General features: G+C 45.0%; 5 protein-coding genes across 5 annotated transcripts; 3 read left to right on the top strand and 2 right to left on the bottom strand.

Annotated features, from left to right (window-relative positions):
- Positions 1 to 2,915: 2,915 nt before the first annotated feature.
- On the top strand, positions 2,916 to 3,089 carry DEU56DRAFT_734370 (uncharacterized protein; the record flags this gene model as incomplete). The annotated part of the gene is made up of 1 exon (XM_041348381.1): positions 2,916 to 3,089. A coding segment is annotated over one exon (174 nt), but the record flags the coding sequence as incomplete, so codon positions are not given.
- A 2,227-nt stretch (positions 3,090 to 5,316) lies between these two features.
- On the top strand, positions 5,317 to 5,523 carry DEU56DRAFT_734270 (uncharacterized protein; the record flags this gene model as incomplete). Its single annotated transcript, XM_041348374.1, has 1 exon — positions 5,317 to 5,523. The coding sequence occupies one exon, from the start codon at positions 5,317 to 5,319 to the stop codon at positions 5,521 to 5,523; it is 207 nt and encodes a 68-aa protein (XP_041209771.1).
- Positions 5,524 to 8,960: 3,437 nt separating this feature from the next.
- Positions 8,961 to 10,062, bottom strand: DEU56DRAFT_911323 (uncharacterized protein; the record flags this gene model as incomplete). Its single annotated transcript, XM_041357278.1, has 4 exons — positions 8,961 to 9,182; positions 9,220 to 9,663; positions 9,711 to 9,830; positions 9,919 to 10,062. The coding sequence occupies 4 exons, from the start codon at positions 10,060 to 10,062 to the stop codon at positions 8,961 to 8,963; spliced, it is 930 nt and encodes a 309-aa protein (XP_041209770.1).
- Positions 10,063 to 12,468: 2,406 nt separating this feature from the next.
- On the top strand, positions 12,469 to 15,326 carry DEU56DRAFT_754938 (uncharacterized protein; the record flags this gene model as incomplete). Its single annotated transcript, XM_041349867.1, has 14 exons — positions 12,469 to 12,649; positions 12,683 to 12,696; positions 12,762 to 12,883; positions 12,996 to 13,038; positions 13,213 to 13,290; positions 13,342 to 13,473; positions 13,634 to 13,849; positions 13,954 to 14,008; positions 14,071 to 14,160; positions 14,414 to 14,699; positions 14,766 to 14,899; positions 15,058 to 15,077; positions 15,108 to 15,161; positions 15,228 to 15,326. The coding sequence occupies 14 exons, from the start codon at positions 12,469 to 12,471 to the stop codon at positions 15,324 to 15,326; spliced, it is 1,524 nt and encodes a 507-aa protein (XP_041209769.1).
- Positions 15,327 to 15,891: 565 nt separating this feature from the next.
- DEU56DRAFT_911322 (uncharacterized protein) lies at positions 15,892 to 16,375 on the bottom strand (the record flags this gene model as incomplete). The annotated part of the gene is made up of 3 exons (XM_041357277.1): positions 15,892 to 16,032; positions 16,078 to 16,103; positions 16,153 to 16,375. The coding sequence occupies 3 exons, from the start codon at positions 16,373 to 16,375 to the stop codon at positions 15,892 to 15,894; spliced, it is 390 nt and encodes a 129-aa protein (XP_041209768.1).
- Between the last annotated feature and the right edge of the window lie 225 nt (positions 16,376 to 16,600).

The following is a 16,600-nucleotide window of genomic DNA, read 5'->3' as shown; positions in this document are numbered from 1 at the left end:
CTACGGGGTTTTACCTGAATGATTACCTTCTCTTGAGTTCACTCTCTTGAGCCTGATCATGAATCGCTAGACTCTTGAATCACTATCCTCAAGTCGATACTTTGTTGATTCTCTTAGACTGTTTGTCTTTGAGCCGATACTGATCTCTTGTCCAGACACAACCCTTCTTTGGCTTCTCGCCTTATAAGCTTACCTATCCTTCTGGAGACCAGAGAAGCACTCTCACACGCCCAAGCTTGGATCAAACTCATGGTGGAATATGGACTATGCCAAGTACTACCAAAGGATAAGCCAACCCTGCAGTCGACCGGCTCCCAACATTGGACCAGACCTGATAATGTGCTCTGTACTGACAATACCCTGGACTTTGTTCGTAATCTGTGATACTGCCCCACACCTACGTGCGCCCAAGACAATCACAATCATGTTCCGATCCTAAGTACTCTGAATCTCAAACTCTCTCAAGCTACCACCAGTGTCAATCTCAACTACCATGACATTGACTGTATGCTATTAACCCACCCCAACCAATCACGGATCTCAAAGAATTCAGCCTTGCAGCAAAAAATCTTGCAACAACACTTCACGACATAATTGAGGAGATAGTGCCAAAATCAAAACTGAACCCACACACCAAACAATGTTAGACCAAGGAGATTTCTCAAGCACTGAAATAGAAACATGAACTAAGCAGCTTGTCCTACAGATTCAGAGCACTGCATGATCACCCTTCACATGAGGAGCACCTTAAAGCCAGAAACTGGGTATAAGAAATGATATAGATTGCTAATAAGTACGTACCATCACCCAGCAGCAACAGTGGGAAGGCTCATATACCAGTACTCCACGCCAAAGACACTGATGGCAATGACACCAGGGCAATATTCAATGATGACAAAAGCACCCTCCTCACCAGGACCTTCTTTCCACCACCACCAACACTCAGCTCAGTACCCGAGAACTATGACTACCCTAACCCAATCATACCAATCAAGCAAATCACCAGGGACCACATCAAAGATGCCATCAAGAACACAAGTCTGTGCAAAGCCCCAGGGCCCAATGGAGTGTGCAACATAGTATTTGAGCAAAATATAGGAACACTGGTCCCCTACCTATATCACCTCTTCAAGGCTGTCTTCACACTAAACACATATTACGAGCCCTGGCGGGAATTCACAACTGTCGTCCTGCAGAAACCAGGCAAAGCCGACTACTCAATCCCAGAAGCATATGGATCTATCGCGCTGATCAACACAACTTGCAAGATACTAACAATCATAATCACCCAACAAGTGACTCATATACTTGAAAGCCACCAACTACTCTCCACAACTGTCATATTCCATACCTGAAGCTTCTCGTCCGGTCCGGTCCATCCATTCTCTCGGGTCCATTCTAGAATTCATTTCCCTGTGTCCCCCATTTGTATATGCTTCTTGATGCCCCTATACGCCCGGATCCTTCTGACAGTTAATATCCGGGTTCATTCTGATCTGTCCGTTAGTCTATTCATTTCCCTTTCATTTAACTTGTCCCTCCTGTTTCATTTAATCTCTGGCTCCATTCTTGATCGTCTGCAGCAGTTCATATCCGTTAGTACATTTTCTACATAGCCCTCTGATCCGAAGACTGCACTTCGGCCGGATACCTGTCGGATACACTACAGTATATAAACCCTTTGTAACCTGTGGTATTTCCTTAGTTCGAATATTAACTTAGACTCTGTTCAATCCTCGTGTCCTCTCGGCTCTTAGGATTATTATCCTAGTCCGATCCTCCGAGCCTCAGGATTATATCCCTAAGGCTAAATACCTCCGCCTCTACCTTCGGGTAGTCTATACCTTGTTAGTTTCTACCCAGACAAAGTCTCGGGTAGTCTTTCCTCTTTCGTCCAGCCCGTCCATACCCCTCTCTCTCTCATCCGGCCCGTCTATACCCTTCGGCCGACGATATCTACCCCCCCTGTAAATTAGGGGCACGTACTCGGGTAAAGAGCGCAGCGCACGAGCTGAAGCTAAGCCCCTCCAGTCCGACCCGTTGAACACGGTCTTAATAATAACCCATTTTGGAGGTCGCCCAGGAAGATCAATGACAGATTCTGTTCACCTGCTAGAAGCAATAGTCAAAGACACATGGAGAACCAACAGAGTAGCCTCAGCACTATTCCTCAATATTGAAGGGGCATTCCCCAATGCAGTTACCAACCAACTACTCCACAACATGAAATGAGGACACCTACCATCAGAAATTGTGGCCTTCACCAAATGGATGCTAATGGGACGGCAAACCCAACTCAAGTTCAACAACTTCCTCTCAGAATGGTTCCCAGTCAACAATGGAATAGGACAAGGCGACCCGCTATTGATGATATGCTACCTGATACACAACTCAGACCTCATAAAGAATGCTAGAGGACGCATCAGCAACCAACAAGAAGAATTTGTGTTGGCCTTTGTTGACAACACCACCTACATAGTGGTCACAAGCACCTTAGAGGAAACCCATATCATTATCAAAGATATGCTTGAGTGAGAGGGAGGAGAATACCAATGGTCACAAGAACACAATTCAAGATTTGAAAGGAGCAAATTTGCACTTATTGACTTCACTTGCAGCAAGACCAAGGAAAGATAACCCATCAGTCTCAAAGGTATTCACATCACACCCTTGCATCACACATGTTTCTTAGGTATCCTGGTCGACCAAGAACTTACATGGAAGGAACACACTGCCTACACAATTGCTAAGGGCACCAAATATGTACTCCAAAAATCTGTTGACTCTCTATAACATCAATGGGGATTCCATTAAAACTAATGTGATAGCTGTATTAAACAGAGGCCATCCCAAAATTCACCTACAGCGCAGATTTATGGTTTTGGCTGATGTTTAAATGAGGAACAAACATCCTGCAACGAGGATCCAAAGGAATAGTGAATCGACTAACATCAGTACAACATATAGCTGCTGTCAGTATAACAGGACCAATGAGAACTTTTCTGACAGACTCACTTGAAGCACATGCTAATTTGCTCCCTGTCCTCATTCTCCTGCAAAAACTTTGCCACCTGGTGACCCTTCCCTAATCTCATCCCTTACACCAAAAGCTCAAGTGGACAGCTGGACACGATGTGAAGAAACACTGCTCCTCTCTCCTCTCTACATAATCTGATACACACCTTCTGCATCTACCCTGACAATGTGGAAACCATCAACCCAACATGCAAAACCCAGATGCAAAACATGTGTATCTACCAGACACAAGTAGCAAAGTCAAAGAAGGATGCAGTGCAAGACCATGACAAACTCACTAACACAATCAAGATATAGACAGATTCAGATACAGCGGAGGCATCAACATCAGCAAACCAGGGATCCTCTGTACAACCCTGGACAGTACTGGACAGAGCCACAGAGCCCACAGAGAGGGTTCTCTCTGTACAGCTCTGTACAGTGCAGTATTGACATTGTACAGAGTTGTACAGAGTAGTACAGAATATCAACAGAGTTGTACAGTGTAGTACAGAATCTCAACAGAGGCTCATAGAGGCTTACAGAATCTCAACAGAGGCTCACAGAATCATCAGAAGACTATTAGACTCTTACAATCAAAACACTAAAAATGCGAAAATTGAAGTCAAATTCAAAGTAACTACTACACTGATATGTACACTACTGACTAAGAAAATATTAAACTTACTAAGCTGGACAAACATGCGAAAATTGTTGGAGGAAAGGAGGAGGAGAGCTAGAAGGAGAGTTTCAGAGAGGGAAGGAGGAGAAGGAGAGAGAAAGGAAGATTTACCAAAGAAGCAAAAATGCGAAAATTTCTGGGGAGGAGGGAAGAGAGCTAGAAGGAGAGGGTCAGAGAGGTAAAAATGCGAAAATTAAAGGGAGGAGGAAGAGAGATAGCTACAGAGTGTGAAAGAAATTGAAAGAGAACTCAATTGAACACAAAGAAAGAGGAAGACTCACCAGAGTTCAAAGCACCAGTACCATCACCAGCACTAACAACACCAACACCAACACCAAAGGAAGAACAAGAGAAAAGAAGCAAAAACTCGAAATTTGTTAGAGAAAGACAGTGAGGGAAAGAAAGGAAAAAATCAGAAAAGACTTGTGGTTGGTTGACCGCACTTTTGCTTATATAAGCAGTGCCAAACAAAGCCACATCACAAGACTTAGTAGAATTTTCGAGTTTTTGGTTAATAGGGTTAGGGTTGAGATTAGACTAGGATTAGATTGACAAGGAAAAAACTTGTGAATTTTCGCATTTTGGAGTATTTTGCTTGGATCTTAACCTATTAGCTTCCATATGTATGTATACTCACAAATATTAATTGAGTAGTGATTTTAAATTTTGTATTAGCAAAATAACAAGCCTGTAAGCTCTGTACAGCTCTGTAGAACTCTGTGTTCTGTGGTGCTCTGTGGTGCTCTGTGTGCTCTGTGATGCTCTGTGTGCTCTGTGATGCTCTGTGTGCTCTGTGTGCTCTGTGATGCTCTGTGATGCTCTGTGATGCTCTGTGTGCACTCTGTGACACACTGTGACTTTTGGTGATTCTGTGATGACTGTCAAAATCCTGGACTCAAAACCAGTAGTTTGCTGATGAAAGCGGCCGCAGTACTCATGCGAAATGGACAGCAACCACGGACTCTGTGATATCACCTAGGCCCCAACAATGAGCACACGGTATACGAGGCGGAAACTCTAGGACTCACACTAGCAGCTCAACTTCTACTCACAGAAAGGAACACAACATATCCAGCATCTATTCTACTCGACAATCAGGCAGCAATATGATGTGGCAAAACCATTAGCAGAGAAGGTAGCAGCTACCTAGCGGACCAACTAAACAAGATGACAAGACTCATTGCAAAATGAAGGAAAAACAGTGGCAACAATGACTTCAACCTAATGATCAGGTGGGTACCAGGGCACAAAGACATTGTAGGAAATGAATTGGACAACCTGTCATATCCCGTGTTCTAGCCCCTATCTGGTCCGACCTTCCATCGGATCACTGGATCATTGGATCTGGTCCAGACTTCATATCTGTCCCTGCTTCTACTTCTGTTACCCCATTTGTATGTTCCCTTTATTCTGACCCCTATATGCCCGGATCCATTTGACAGTTAATATCCGGCTCCATTCTCGATCATATCTGGATCTATTAACATTTAATATCCAACTTCATTTCTCGATCATTCCTGTAGTATTTTTGTTGCACCTGTCAACTTAGCCTTTCCATATGAATGTTATAATGGGGAAGCTCACCACATTACACACGTACATGAGCCATTGACCCATCAATGCCATCAGCAAAGTTCCTAAAATTCACAAACAGCCTGCCCAAATGCTCGTCCAGTATGTATATCCAGCTTCACACTCACCACATACCTCTGAACCACCACCTGCACCACATGCATGCAGTCGACTCTCCACACTGTCCAATAATTACCAATGTAAATGAAACCATTCACCATTACCTTTTTGACTGTCTGCAATATCAGCGATAACACCACATATTCGCAAATGCAACCTGTTGTAATGCAACATCTATAGGAGACATCCTCACCTCACCAAAGATCATGCCTCATCTCATCTGCTTCATCAACAGTGCTTGTCGCTTCAAGCCAACCTTCGGTGAGCTGTCATATATGTAAAAGAATGTTACTACAGTAAATATGTACAGATTGAACATACCAACCAATCCACATACTTCCCAACAAAAGGATAGGCACCACTAGTGCCACTGACGAAACCGAAGGATACCAATGCCAAACAGAGAATGGTAACCTCAACAATATATGCCAACAATAAATGCCAACACATGCTGACCGAATACCTTTGTTTCCAAACCCACCACCTCTACTGACATACCTCCCTTTTGCAGCACTCCTTCTGAATCTGCCACTCATAGTGGCGAAGTACAAGTTCGCATTATTCACTTGACAGAAACCAACAAAATCAACAAAACCAACAAAAAGAACATCAGCAAACTACCAGTTTTGGATACAAGAATCCCACAGCAACATAACTGGCACAGCCCCACAGTGGTGCAGTGCACAGAGCACATAGGGTAACAGTGTGGCACAGTCTTGCACAGTGCACAGGCTCAGGCCTCAGGTCTCAGACCAGAGGCACCAAATAAATTGATATTTTGCTCATCTTCATACATATTAAGTCTGGGAGGAGTAATGCCATATGAAGCACTCAGAGAATGCATTTTACGGTGCAACAAATATTCATGTAATCATGTAACAAAGTGCAAATGTGAATATGTATTGACAATCGTCTACATGGTATAAGGAGTGCTATAGCTATGATTGCTAAATTGGTGTCAAACAGACAGGCCAATCAGTGATTTTGACTGATTTTGACTCACTGTTCTAATATGTCCGCCCCCGTGCTAGTCTTGGAGCATGATAAATCACCAAGAGTCACCTAAACTTGATGTCCCATACTATTCTTGAGGTCTATGAACCCACTGGTAAGAGTCTGTTCGGACACTGAATTTTGGTACATGTGAGCTTCGTATTTCAGAACTTTGTGCTTTGTAATCATTGAATAAACGGAGACTGAAAATCGTTGTCACACTGATAAGGGCATAATGATATGCCCTATGCCCTAGTACACCATGGAGCACGACCCCATCAATACTGCGGATATTGATCCACTAGACCCACCAGATGAAAGAGATGACATCACTGTCAATGAAGACAATATAGACAGCATCGAGGGAACCACGGCAATTGATACTGATGAGCTAGATATACTCCGGATACGCTAGCTGTTCGTCAAGGCCGCTCATGCGACCAGCTATATTGTAGATACTACCTCCAATGCACTACAACTCTACTTGAATTCCTATTATGAGAAGCAGCCCTATAACACTTCCACCCTATCAGAAATAGCATGGGTCAATGAACTTCTCACAGGACATCCAGACTGCATATGATGCAAACTCGGAGTACAGTGCCATGTATTCTATGTACTGCTTAATTTGCTTTGTGATTTTGGGTGCAACAACTCAAGATATGTCACGCTCAAGGAGCAACTTTGCATTTTCCTGCATGTGTCTGTTACAGGTCTCCCTGTTCGCCGCCATGTTGGTGAGCGCTTCCAACGCTTGAATGACACCATATCAAATTAAGTCATCCCCCCCTTATTGTGGACATACTTTTTAATTGTTTTGGAGGTATTTTAAATGCATTCTCAATGCATTCGCCTCCCTCCCCCCATTTATCCAAAGTATGTCCATCTGCCTGATGCAGATAGTCCCGCACCGCTGGAAGTCCTCCAGAACACAGAATTTTACCCATACTTTGCCGACACCATTGGTGCTATAGATGGCACTCATATTGTATGCCACCCTGATCATGCGGCTCGTGACTCTGCTCTCAATCGAAAGGGCAGCTTGACCCAAAACTGCCTCACAGCCTGCAGTTTCAACATGTTGTTTCTCTATATGCTCAGCAGCTGGGAGGGGTCAGCAACAGATGCACATATCTATCATGATGCTCGCATTACCAACTTTCATATCCCCCCTGGCAAACTATCTTGCGGATGCTGGATTTGCAGCATGTGATGAGCTACTTGTGCCATATCATGGCATGTGCTACCATCTTGCTGAACATGGGCACAGCCATCTCACGTAAGTAGCCCTTTTCGTGCTTGTCATATCCCATACCTGAAGCTTCTCGTCCAGTCCGGTCCATCTGGTTCCTCAGGTCCATTCTAGAATTCATTTCCCTGAGTCCCCATTTGTATATGCTTCTTGCAGCCCCTATATGCCCGGATCCTTCTGACAGTTAATGTCTGGATTCATTCTGATCTTTCCGTCAGCCTATTCATTTCCTTTTCATTTAACTTGTTCCCTTTGTTTCATTTAATATCCTGCTCCATTCTCGATCATCCGCAGTATGTTTTGTCCGCTAATACATTTTCTACATAGCCTTATGTTCCGAGGACTGCGCTTTGGCCGGATACCCGTTGGATACACTACAGTATATAAACCCTTTGTAACCCGTAGTATTTCCTTAGTTCAAATATTAACTTAGACTCTGTTCATTCCTTGTGTCCTCTCAGCTCTTAGGATTATCATCCTAGTCCGATCCTCCGAGCCTCAGGATTGTATCCCTAAAGCTAAACCCCTCCGTTTCTACCTTCGGGTAGTCCGTACACTGTTAGTTTCTACCCAGACATTAGTCTCGGTAGCCTTCCCTCTCTCGTCCGGCCCGTCCATTACCCCTCAGCCGACGAGATCTATCCCCCGTAAGTTAGGGGCATGTACTCAGGTAAAGGGTGCAGCACACAAGCTGAAGCCAAGCCCCTCCGGTCCGACCTGTTGAATATGGTCTTAACAGCGCTCCTCACTCATGCTTACATTTTTTTAGCACTTGAAATCACCCAAACTGTGCAATCTGTGCCACGCCATGCTCCAAAATGTTGTTGAGTGCATTTTTGGCATTTTGAAAAACCACTTCCAAATCCTTTTTCTCCCACCTCACTATACCATGGAAATACAAGCTCATATCCCCCAACATTATGCCTGGTGCATAATATCATCTGTGTTCACGACCCCAGCAACATGTTAGATTACTGTCAAGTCAACCTTGACATCTACGGGCCCATGTACAACCCTGGTGCACTTGCTGAAGGCACTCCCTCCAATGAGGCATGCACACGTGCACATGAACATCATGATCAGATAGCTCATCAAATGTGGGAGGACTACAATAATGTAAGAGAGGAAAGAGGGCAGTCACTTGTGGCGGACAATCTTATGTAGTACTTACTGTCACTATTGAGTTTCTGTTGTTGTTGTCTTTACCATCAAATTTTCTTACTTAATATCAGATGCACGCCTAGGAATGATATCATTTGTGCAAAACACAACAAGTATGAATGACTAATTAAAATAATCCAATAAGAACAGCCTGCGGATACTATCTTACTCAATGGCAAGGTATGAATCAGTGATTGCGACATCCTTCTGGAAATGTTTGATCACCACCACCACTTGGTGATCCTCCAGACCATCCTCCTTCTGCAGCTGAATGATTGCCTTCTGTCGGCGCAGTGGAATGGGATCGATAGTGTGGGGTGTGCGCTCTTGAAAGACAATGGCTGCATGATCAAATGAGGTACTGAGATCCCGAATATCTGAACCTATCTGCTGAAATGCTTGAGGCATGCTGGAATGTGCAGACTTGAGTGACTTTCCCAAATGCCAACACAGCAACCTTCGACTTTGAAGTGTTGGGAGGACGAGAAGACGTCCTCATAAACTCATCACTGTCAGCTTTGTGCTTACCAGCAGCCACAGACATACCCGATGTACCCGGTGTAAATGGAGCAAAGGGGGATTGTAGCACTGTGTCAAATGGGGAGGGCAGCAGCAGCATGAGGACGTCTACTGGGTTCGCATCATTGGAGGTGTTCTCCATCTCATCCAGTGCCACTTCCTTGTTGCGCATCTCAACCTTGTCAAAACTCATGCCTGCAACAGCCATGCTGGTGCTAGCCAGTGAGGTGATGGAGGCCTGGAGGGGGTGGTAGGCATTTGTAACCTTTGCCTTTGAAGGAAGGATGTTCTTCAGTTTCTCGTATGGCGGCCAGCCCTCGGTCTTGTAGGACTTAGCGGCAGGAGGAGCCTATAAGCTAGTCTGAGTAGTTATACTGCAGTGAAAATTTTACTTACTTTGATGATATCAGCCCAGACAGTCTTTGATTTGGGTGTGATGTCGGCATCACAATCTTTGTCCCATGCAACACCCAAGTGATTCACTACTCTGTCAATAACAACGAAAGTGGCATGGAGCTAGAGGTGCATCAGTATCATATTCAGACGGAACATAGCAATGACTTATGTGATTCCACTTAGATAAACACGCATCCCCTGTCTTCACTGTGTCTTGTGAGGTGGACCCAGCTAGGTGCACAGCAATGTCGTTCCAGAATGTCTTGTTGAAGTTCATGCCATCGCCAGCCCTGGCTTTGTTGACCTTCACGAAGTCTATGAGCACAGTTTCATCATCCAGTGTCCAAAGCATCTGTCTTTGGGCTTGGGCTCCTGACTTCCTGTGGCTTGCTTTTTCTTCTGGGGTGCCATGGCATGTTTAATGTAGGAACAAGAGGAATAAATAGAATCACCTAGGTGGGTACTACAACATACAATAGGGTTAGGGTTACAAAAAACCAGTTACAACTGATCTGGACCAGTTTTTACCGGTTTTTGATTTTTGCCCAAGGGAGGCAACTGGCAACCAGACTGTGGGAATGGTTGCAACCGCCCAGGGTCCGGTCTGGCTGCCTGTCTTTTTTCAGTCCGGAATCTGCTGAATGTGCTATTCGTGTTTATCATGGGTTTTGTCATATACCGTACACTGAGCCCCTGAATCATATCCCATCTCTCGCAACACACAATGTCCGGACCTCCAAAATGTAGCCAAGCTATACCTTAACCCTATCCCTACCCCTCAGCAGGATAACTCCACATCCCAGTCTCCACCGGACATACCCTTCAGCAGGATCTGCCCTGCTTTCCTATACATCGGATGTCCTATACGTCGGATGCCCTATTCATCGGTCCTCCTCCTGTATGTCTCGGATCCCCTATACATCGGACGTCCTATACGTCGGACGTCTTATTCATCGGTCCTCCTCCTGCATACCTCGGATCTCCTTTTCGTCGGACGTCCTATTCGTCGGATCCCACTCATGTCGTCCACTCGTCCGCTCCTCCTGTACTCATCGGACATCCTATACGTCGGACCCGCTCGGGTCCACTTAACCCCTAAGCATCGGACCCTAAACATTGGACCTACTCAGATCCTGAGCTTCGGACCCAGGTCCACTTAACCCCTAAAACATCGGATCCACTTCACAGTTCATCTCCATCCCCATTTCCCGTGATCCGCTTGACAGTTCATTTCCGGTCCTGCTCCTATTCTGTTACCCCCATTTGTATAGTCCCCCTGTCCTAACCCCTATATGCCCGGATCTGTCTGACAGTTAATATCCGACTTCATTCTCGATCATACCTCCTATGCCCGGATCCATTCAATACTTCATCTCCGTCTCTGTTCCTGTATTATTTTCCTTGTGCCTGTCAGTTTAACCTTTTCATATGGTCCTCGTGTTGACCTGGATCTCCGCTGATTCTGTCCCCGTCGCACATGTCCATAGTATATAATACCTTGTAAACTCGTAGTAGTTTCCTCAGTTCGAATATCACCTTAGATTATCCTCATTCCTGTTTCCTCGGACCCGGATCCATTTCCATGGGCCCGGGTCCACTTCCCTGTCCAACCTCTGTGTCCTGGGATTGATTCCTCGGGCTATACTCCGCCTCTACCTTCAGGTAGTCTACCTCTGTCAGTTTCTACTCTGGACATTGTCTAGTGTAGTCTTACCTCTAGCTCCTGTCCTCTCGGACATCCTGTCCTTCTGTCCTCTCGGACTTCCTGTCCTTCTGTCCCCTCGGACTTCCTGTCTTTCCATCCTTACACCTGTCTGTTCTGTCCCCACGTCTGCCGGATGAAAGCCCCTATTCTCCGGGTGTACTAAGCCCCTATTGTCCGGCGGACTAATCCTCTTATGTCAGCCGGACTAATCCCCTTATGTCGGCCGACGAACCCCCTTTATGTCGGCCGGACTAATCCTCTTATGTCGGCCGGACTAACCCTCCTTACGTTGGCCGACGAACCCCCTTTATGTCGGCTGGACTAATCCTCTTATGTCAGCCGGACTAACCCTATGATCGGCCGGACTAACCCTCCTTATGTTGGCCGGACTAACCCCCTGAACATCGGCCTGACTCTTCCTCGAAAAGCCTACCAGACTTGTCCCCTTGAAGTCCACCGGGATTCATCATTTTCCCTCGGACTTTGTTTCTAGCCTTCGGAAATTAAGGGCACGTACTCAGGTAAGGGGCGCAGCGCACGAGCTGAAGCCAAGCCCTTCGGATCCGCCCTTTGAGCACGGTCTTAACAGGTTTATGACAGGCAACCACACCTGGAACCTTCAGGTAAGGTCTGATATCTCAATTTCTCGTTCCACATAGCTAACAAGACCACATAGGTGGGTATATGCATTAAATTTACAATAAATCAGAAGTGTGTTTGTATTCCAAATATAGTCAGCACAATTGTTTGTCTTAGTGCATCAATTAAATGTTGATGATATTTAAAATGGTATTTGCAGTGTGACAACATGCAGGATGGCCATCAAAAGACGCTGGATGACAATCAAAAGGCGCTGGATGACAATTAAAAGATGCAGGATGACAATCCAAACACATGGGATGGCAATCCAAACATGCGGGATGGCAATCCAACCACACAGATGGTAATCTAAACATGCAGGATCACGGTGCGGGATGACTATCTAAAGACATCAGATGGCTATCCAAAATGCGGGATGGCAATCGAAAGACATAGGTTGACAACCCAAACATAATGAACCTGTGGCCGGTGATTGTCATATTCCATGTTCTAGACCCTATTTCCAGTCCGGTCTTCCATCTGGTCATCATACCCAATCTACACTTCATTTCTGCCTCTGCTCCAATTCTGTTACCCCATTTGTATAGTCCCCTTGTCCTGGAGATATGGCACTTCAGTCGAGAAGAATCTGCAGGTGGTCATGCTTCGCCTTGATAACTCCTTCAAGGTTCTTTGCCTCAGGTTAGCCTTGGGAAATGACATCAGTGAAAGCTTGACCAAAACAACTTATTCATGGGAAGTTGCAGAATGTCACAGCCACAGCCAGCAACAAGTATGACATTCTACAAGGACAACCAAACATTTGTTTCTCCCCATCCTCATCACCCACCACCTCACATCATCCCTCCCTCATAACTTTCACCAAAGTGTAAGTTCCAGCCCCCTGCAGAAAAATTCATTTTTGTGCCAAACATTCATCAATTGCAGATATGGTCATTCTAGAGAGTAAATATGACATACCATTATGATATGAAGCACAGAAATATTGATGATGCTCTGAAAGCTGAGCTTGGCGCTCTTTTGGTTTGTGACCTTTCCTGGTGTAATAATTATCTTATCAATAATTGCGACTCATTTATTTCCCCTACACAACACAATGTGGTGATTTGACACTGGGCTAGACCAGGTGGTGCACTCATGGAGAACAAAGGAATCTATCAATGGACTGCAATTTTGAAAGTTCCCATGCCATTACAGTGTCAAAATTGGTTGGAGCCAATCGGCACCCCAGTCAATAAGACCTATGAGAGTCTTCTGACCGACTTCTTCAAGTATGTAAGTGATGTGAGTGCTACTACTTACCAAAACCTTACCATTGATTTTTAGGTCACAATTCTGAGCTGCAAACACAGAAACCATTTTAAGGAGGATTCCACAATTCTTGAGGATGTTGAATTGTGCTTGTGGATGAACAGAGCAGGACTTTACTGGAAGCTCATGTGGAATGGCCCTCCACATGTCTGTGTTCATGTGCAGTGGAAGCCTTCACTCTGAAGCGCTTGATATAGGTTTGGACCCTAAAGTGTTTTCCAAGGTGATGAACTACTTTATGGAAGCAGACCTTTTATGTCTGGGATATGAAATTCACATTTTCTGGGTTTTCCATGCCTCTGTCCAGGATTGGGATGATAAGCAGTATTGGCTGAATGAAGAAGTGGGCAAAACAGCATGTCTGAGTTCTAGTGTTTTAAAGTCCAGTTGTCAGACCAACAAAACTGGCAACCGAACCGGACTGCCAATGGTTGCAACCACATACCAATTCTTGGTGTTCAAATTCTCAGCAGCTCATTCCTTGGCTTGTTCTTCAGGACTGCCTCACGCCATTGTGATATATGTGAGTTTGTAGAAGTGATGTTGTAAAGAGTGATATGGCATATGATGATTGAAAATAAAAGCCATGTTCTCACTACCAAACACATTTGGTGCATGACACTGCAGATGATGACAGCAAAGATTCAGATGAAACAGGGAAAGTTGAATGTAAAGTTGAAAGGTAAGTATCATTTTGCCTTTCATTTATATACTAACAATCTCTGACTCTTCAGTGACTACAAGGTAAAGAGCAAGCCATTATGCTCCCACTGGTGACCAGAGATTTGCAATCGCCTTGTGATGTCCTCTGCTCTAACATCGGGGTTTTTGCCCGTATGCACATTCCATTGCTCTAAAAGCGGCCCCCTGGGTCGCTTGTTGATGGTGGGGTGGTACTTAGTATCCCTGGAGTATAATCCACATTCGTTAATGTGGGCAAGAATCATCCCAAGGGCGTTGAGTCCATGATTGTGGGGAGATTGCTACCTTGATTTGAAAAACACCAATCTGGTGTCCGTTAGTTAGGGTGTGCAAGTGAAGTGCCAGCAGAGTTTTTCCATAGGTTAGAACACAATGTGTATGACAGGGTGTGTGGTAGATGTGAACAGTGTTTTGGATGAGCATCCCTCTATGGTGCACTTGAGCAAGTCGGGTATGACGCAGATGCCATCTATAGGCAGAACTGGATTGATCAGCAGAGGCTTTGGAAGATGGGCATCCAACCCACACAGGGTATTGGAGACCCTTGCCTTGGATGGCAGTCATTTATTGGAGGTTCCTTTGGACTTATGTTGTCTATGGTGGTGGCCGTGTGCTTGCTCCCATGAGATTGTAACGGCACAGTCAAGGCATACGGTGAGGTTAAACATCAGGTCAACGTAGATGCCCCAACATTGTCCCATATCTGTGGCTCAACGAAAAACTGTCTTGTTGCTCAGATTGTACTTCACTTTCACTCATAATGTCTCTGGTGAAGCATGGAGTGGTTGGCTTTTACGTGTTGGTCCACTTGTAAATATGTCTTGTGGGGATGGAGAGATGCTGGAAGAGGCCTTCTGCTTGTTTAGGTCAGGTGTGATGATGCGCTATTAGAGAGTTTGGTCTCAGGAGAGTCTATAACATTTACTGAATAAAAGAATGCCCAAGCTGAACATTGAAACTTACATTCTGAAATATGTTTGGTGTCAGGAAGCTTGTGTGCTACTTCTTGAGATGTAACCCATTTTTTAGTTGGAGAGTTGTGTGAGCTCGTAAGTTAGACATGAATATATATGCCACAGTTGTGCCAACTCCAAATCCCGAGGTTCTACATACCAGAGATTAGGGAAGAGGAAGTAAGCATCATTGTATGGAGGAGAAATTCCAAGGCTCAATATAGTGATATACTTATTAATATGCAGAGAGTTGAAGTCCAAACCCTACAAGCTGCAACTGAACACGAGTCCGAGATCTGTCGATGCAGGACGAAAAGTGCCGAGGGACAATCTTTGAAGTTGTAGCATAGTGTCATTAAGCCCATGCAAATCCTTGTCATCCAGATGGCACATATTGAAGGAAGCCAGGTCGACATGTGTGAGTATCAACTGGTACAGTGGTTGAATGAAAGTAGATGGTAGTGGCATGCAGTTGTGTAAACATGAACTGTTCTAATTGTGATGCTGAAGGGGCGCAATGGATGGTCTAAACTGCTCTGAGGTTTATAAAAGGTTGGGTTGGTTCATTAAGGCCGCTCATGTGGACAACTTAGCTCAATAGGGTTCTGATCAAAGTTAGCTGGTTGCGGGTAATATATCATATGTAGATCAACTCGCCATTTGATGTGCCAAGAACATCCATCAGATGCAAATTGGATAATGTTCTGTATATTCAAAATGGGGTATTGAGATAGGCAATTTTGGCCGTGCATGTATATGTAGGTAACTACCAAAGTCTATGGTTGGACATTTGCTATTCAAGTTTAAAGGCCTCCACAAACAGTACTCGCCCTCGAGAATAAGGCACTCCTGTTTCTTCTTCCAAGGAAGGGCTGGGGCGAGATCTACCATAGGAATGTGTAATGCTGCATCACCCCCCTGCAGTTTTCACAGTGCACCAAGCTGCAATACAATTCTCAGGTGCAGGACCATTCAGACCGCAGAAGGGGTCAGGGCAATGTGTATATTCCAGGCGCTTGGCCAATTTCCCTCCCTGGAAACCAACCAACACCTAGAAGAGTGCATCACATCATACATGAACAACACAGGGGCAAACAAACTCCTTCAACCATGATGACGGCCCTATAATCAAATTGAGTTAAACATTGTGAAAGGTGAGCTCAAGACTTACCAGGTTTCTCTGAGAGTTTCAGGATGGCGGTGTCCTGGGTGTTGTCGGCATTGACAACCCACAGATTAGAAGTTGAGGAGGTCGGACCAGCAGTTGAACACCGCATCAGCAGACCAAGAAGTCCAGGAAGAAGATGAGGGGCTGGGGAAACCAATGGAGGGTGCCATCCTTTCAGGAGGAGGAGTAACGCTTCGAGGCTCAGGAGCCATGTTTTTTTTAGCATCCTACTTCTATTTCTGACTGACGTGAGCAGTTGAAAGGAACTTTGATGTATAACTAGCGCCTTGGCATTTTGGTCATTATCTTACGGCTACTTTCAACAATGCTAATGACTGCAACGACAACTTCACTGACAACTTCAGTGATGACACATACAGTGAAGTGTTCACTGATTATACTGCAGGATCTTACTACCCACAAGGGTTGGGTATGTATTACAATTTCAAAG

The sequence above is a fragment of the Suillus clintonianus genome (genome assembly GCF_016758775.1).
Source record: "Suillus clintonianus strain FC179 chromosome Unknown DEU56scaffold_25, whole genome shotgun sequence".
Taxonomy (NCBI): Eukaryota; Fungi; Basidiomycota; class Agaricomycetes; order Boletales; family Suillaceae; genus Suillus; species Suillus clintonianus.
Note: the sequence above shows the minus strand (reverse complement) of the source record. Positions and strands in the feature narration are given on the sequence as shown.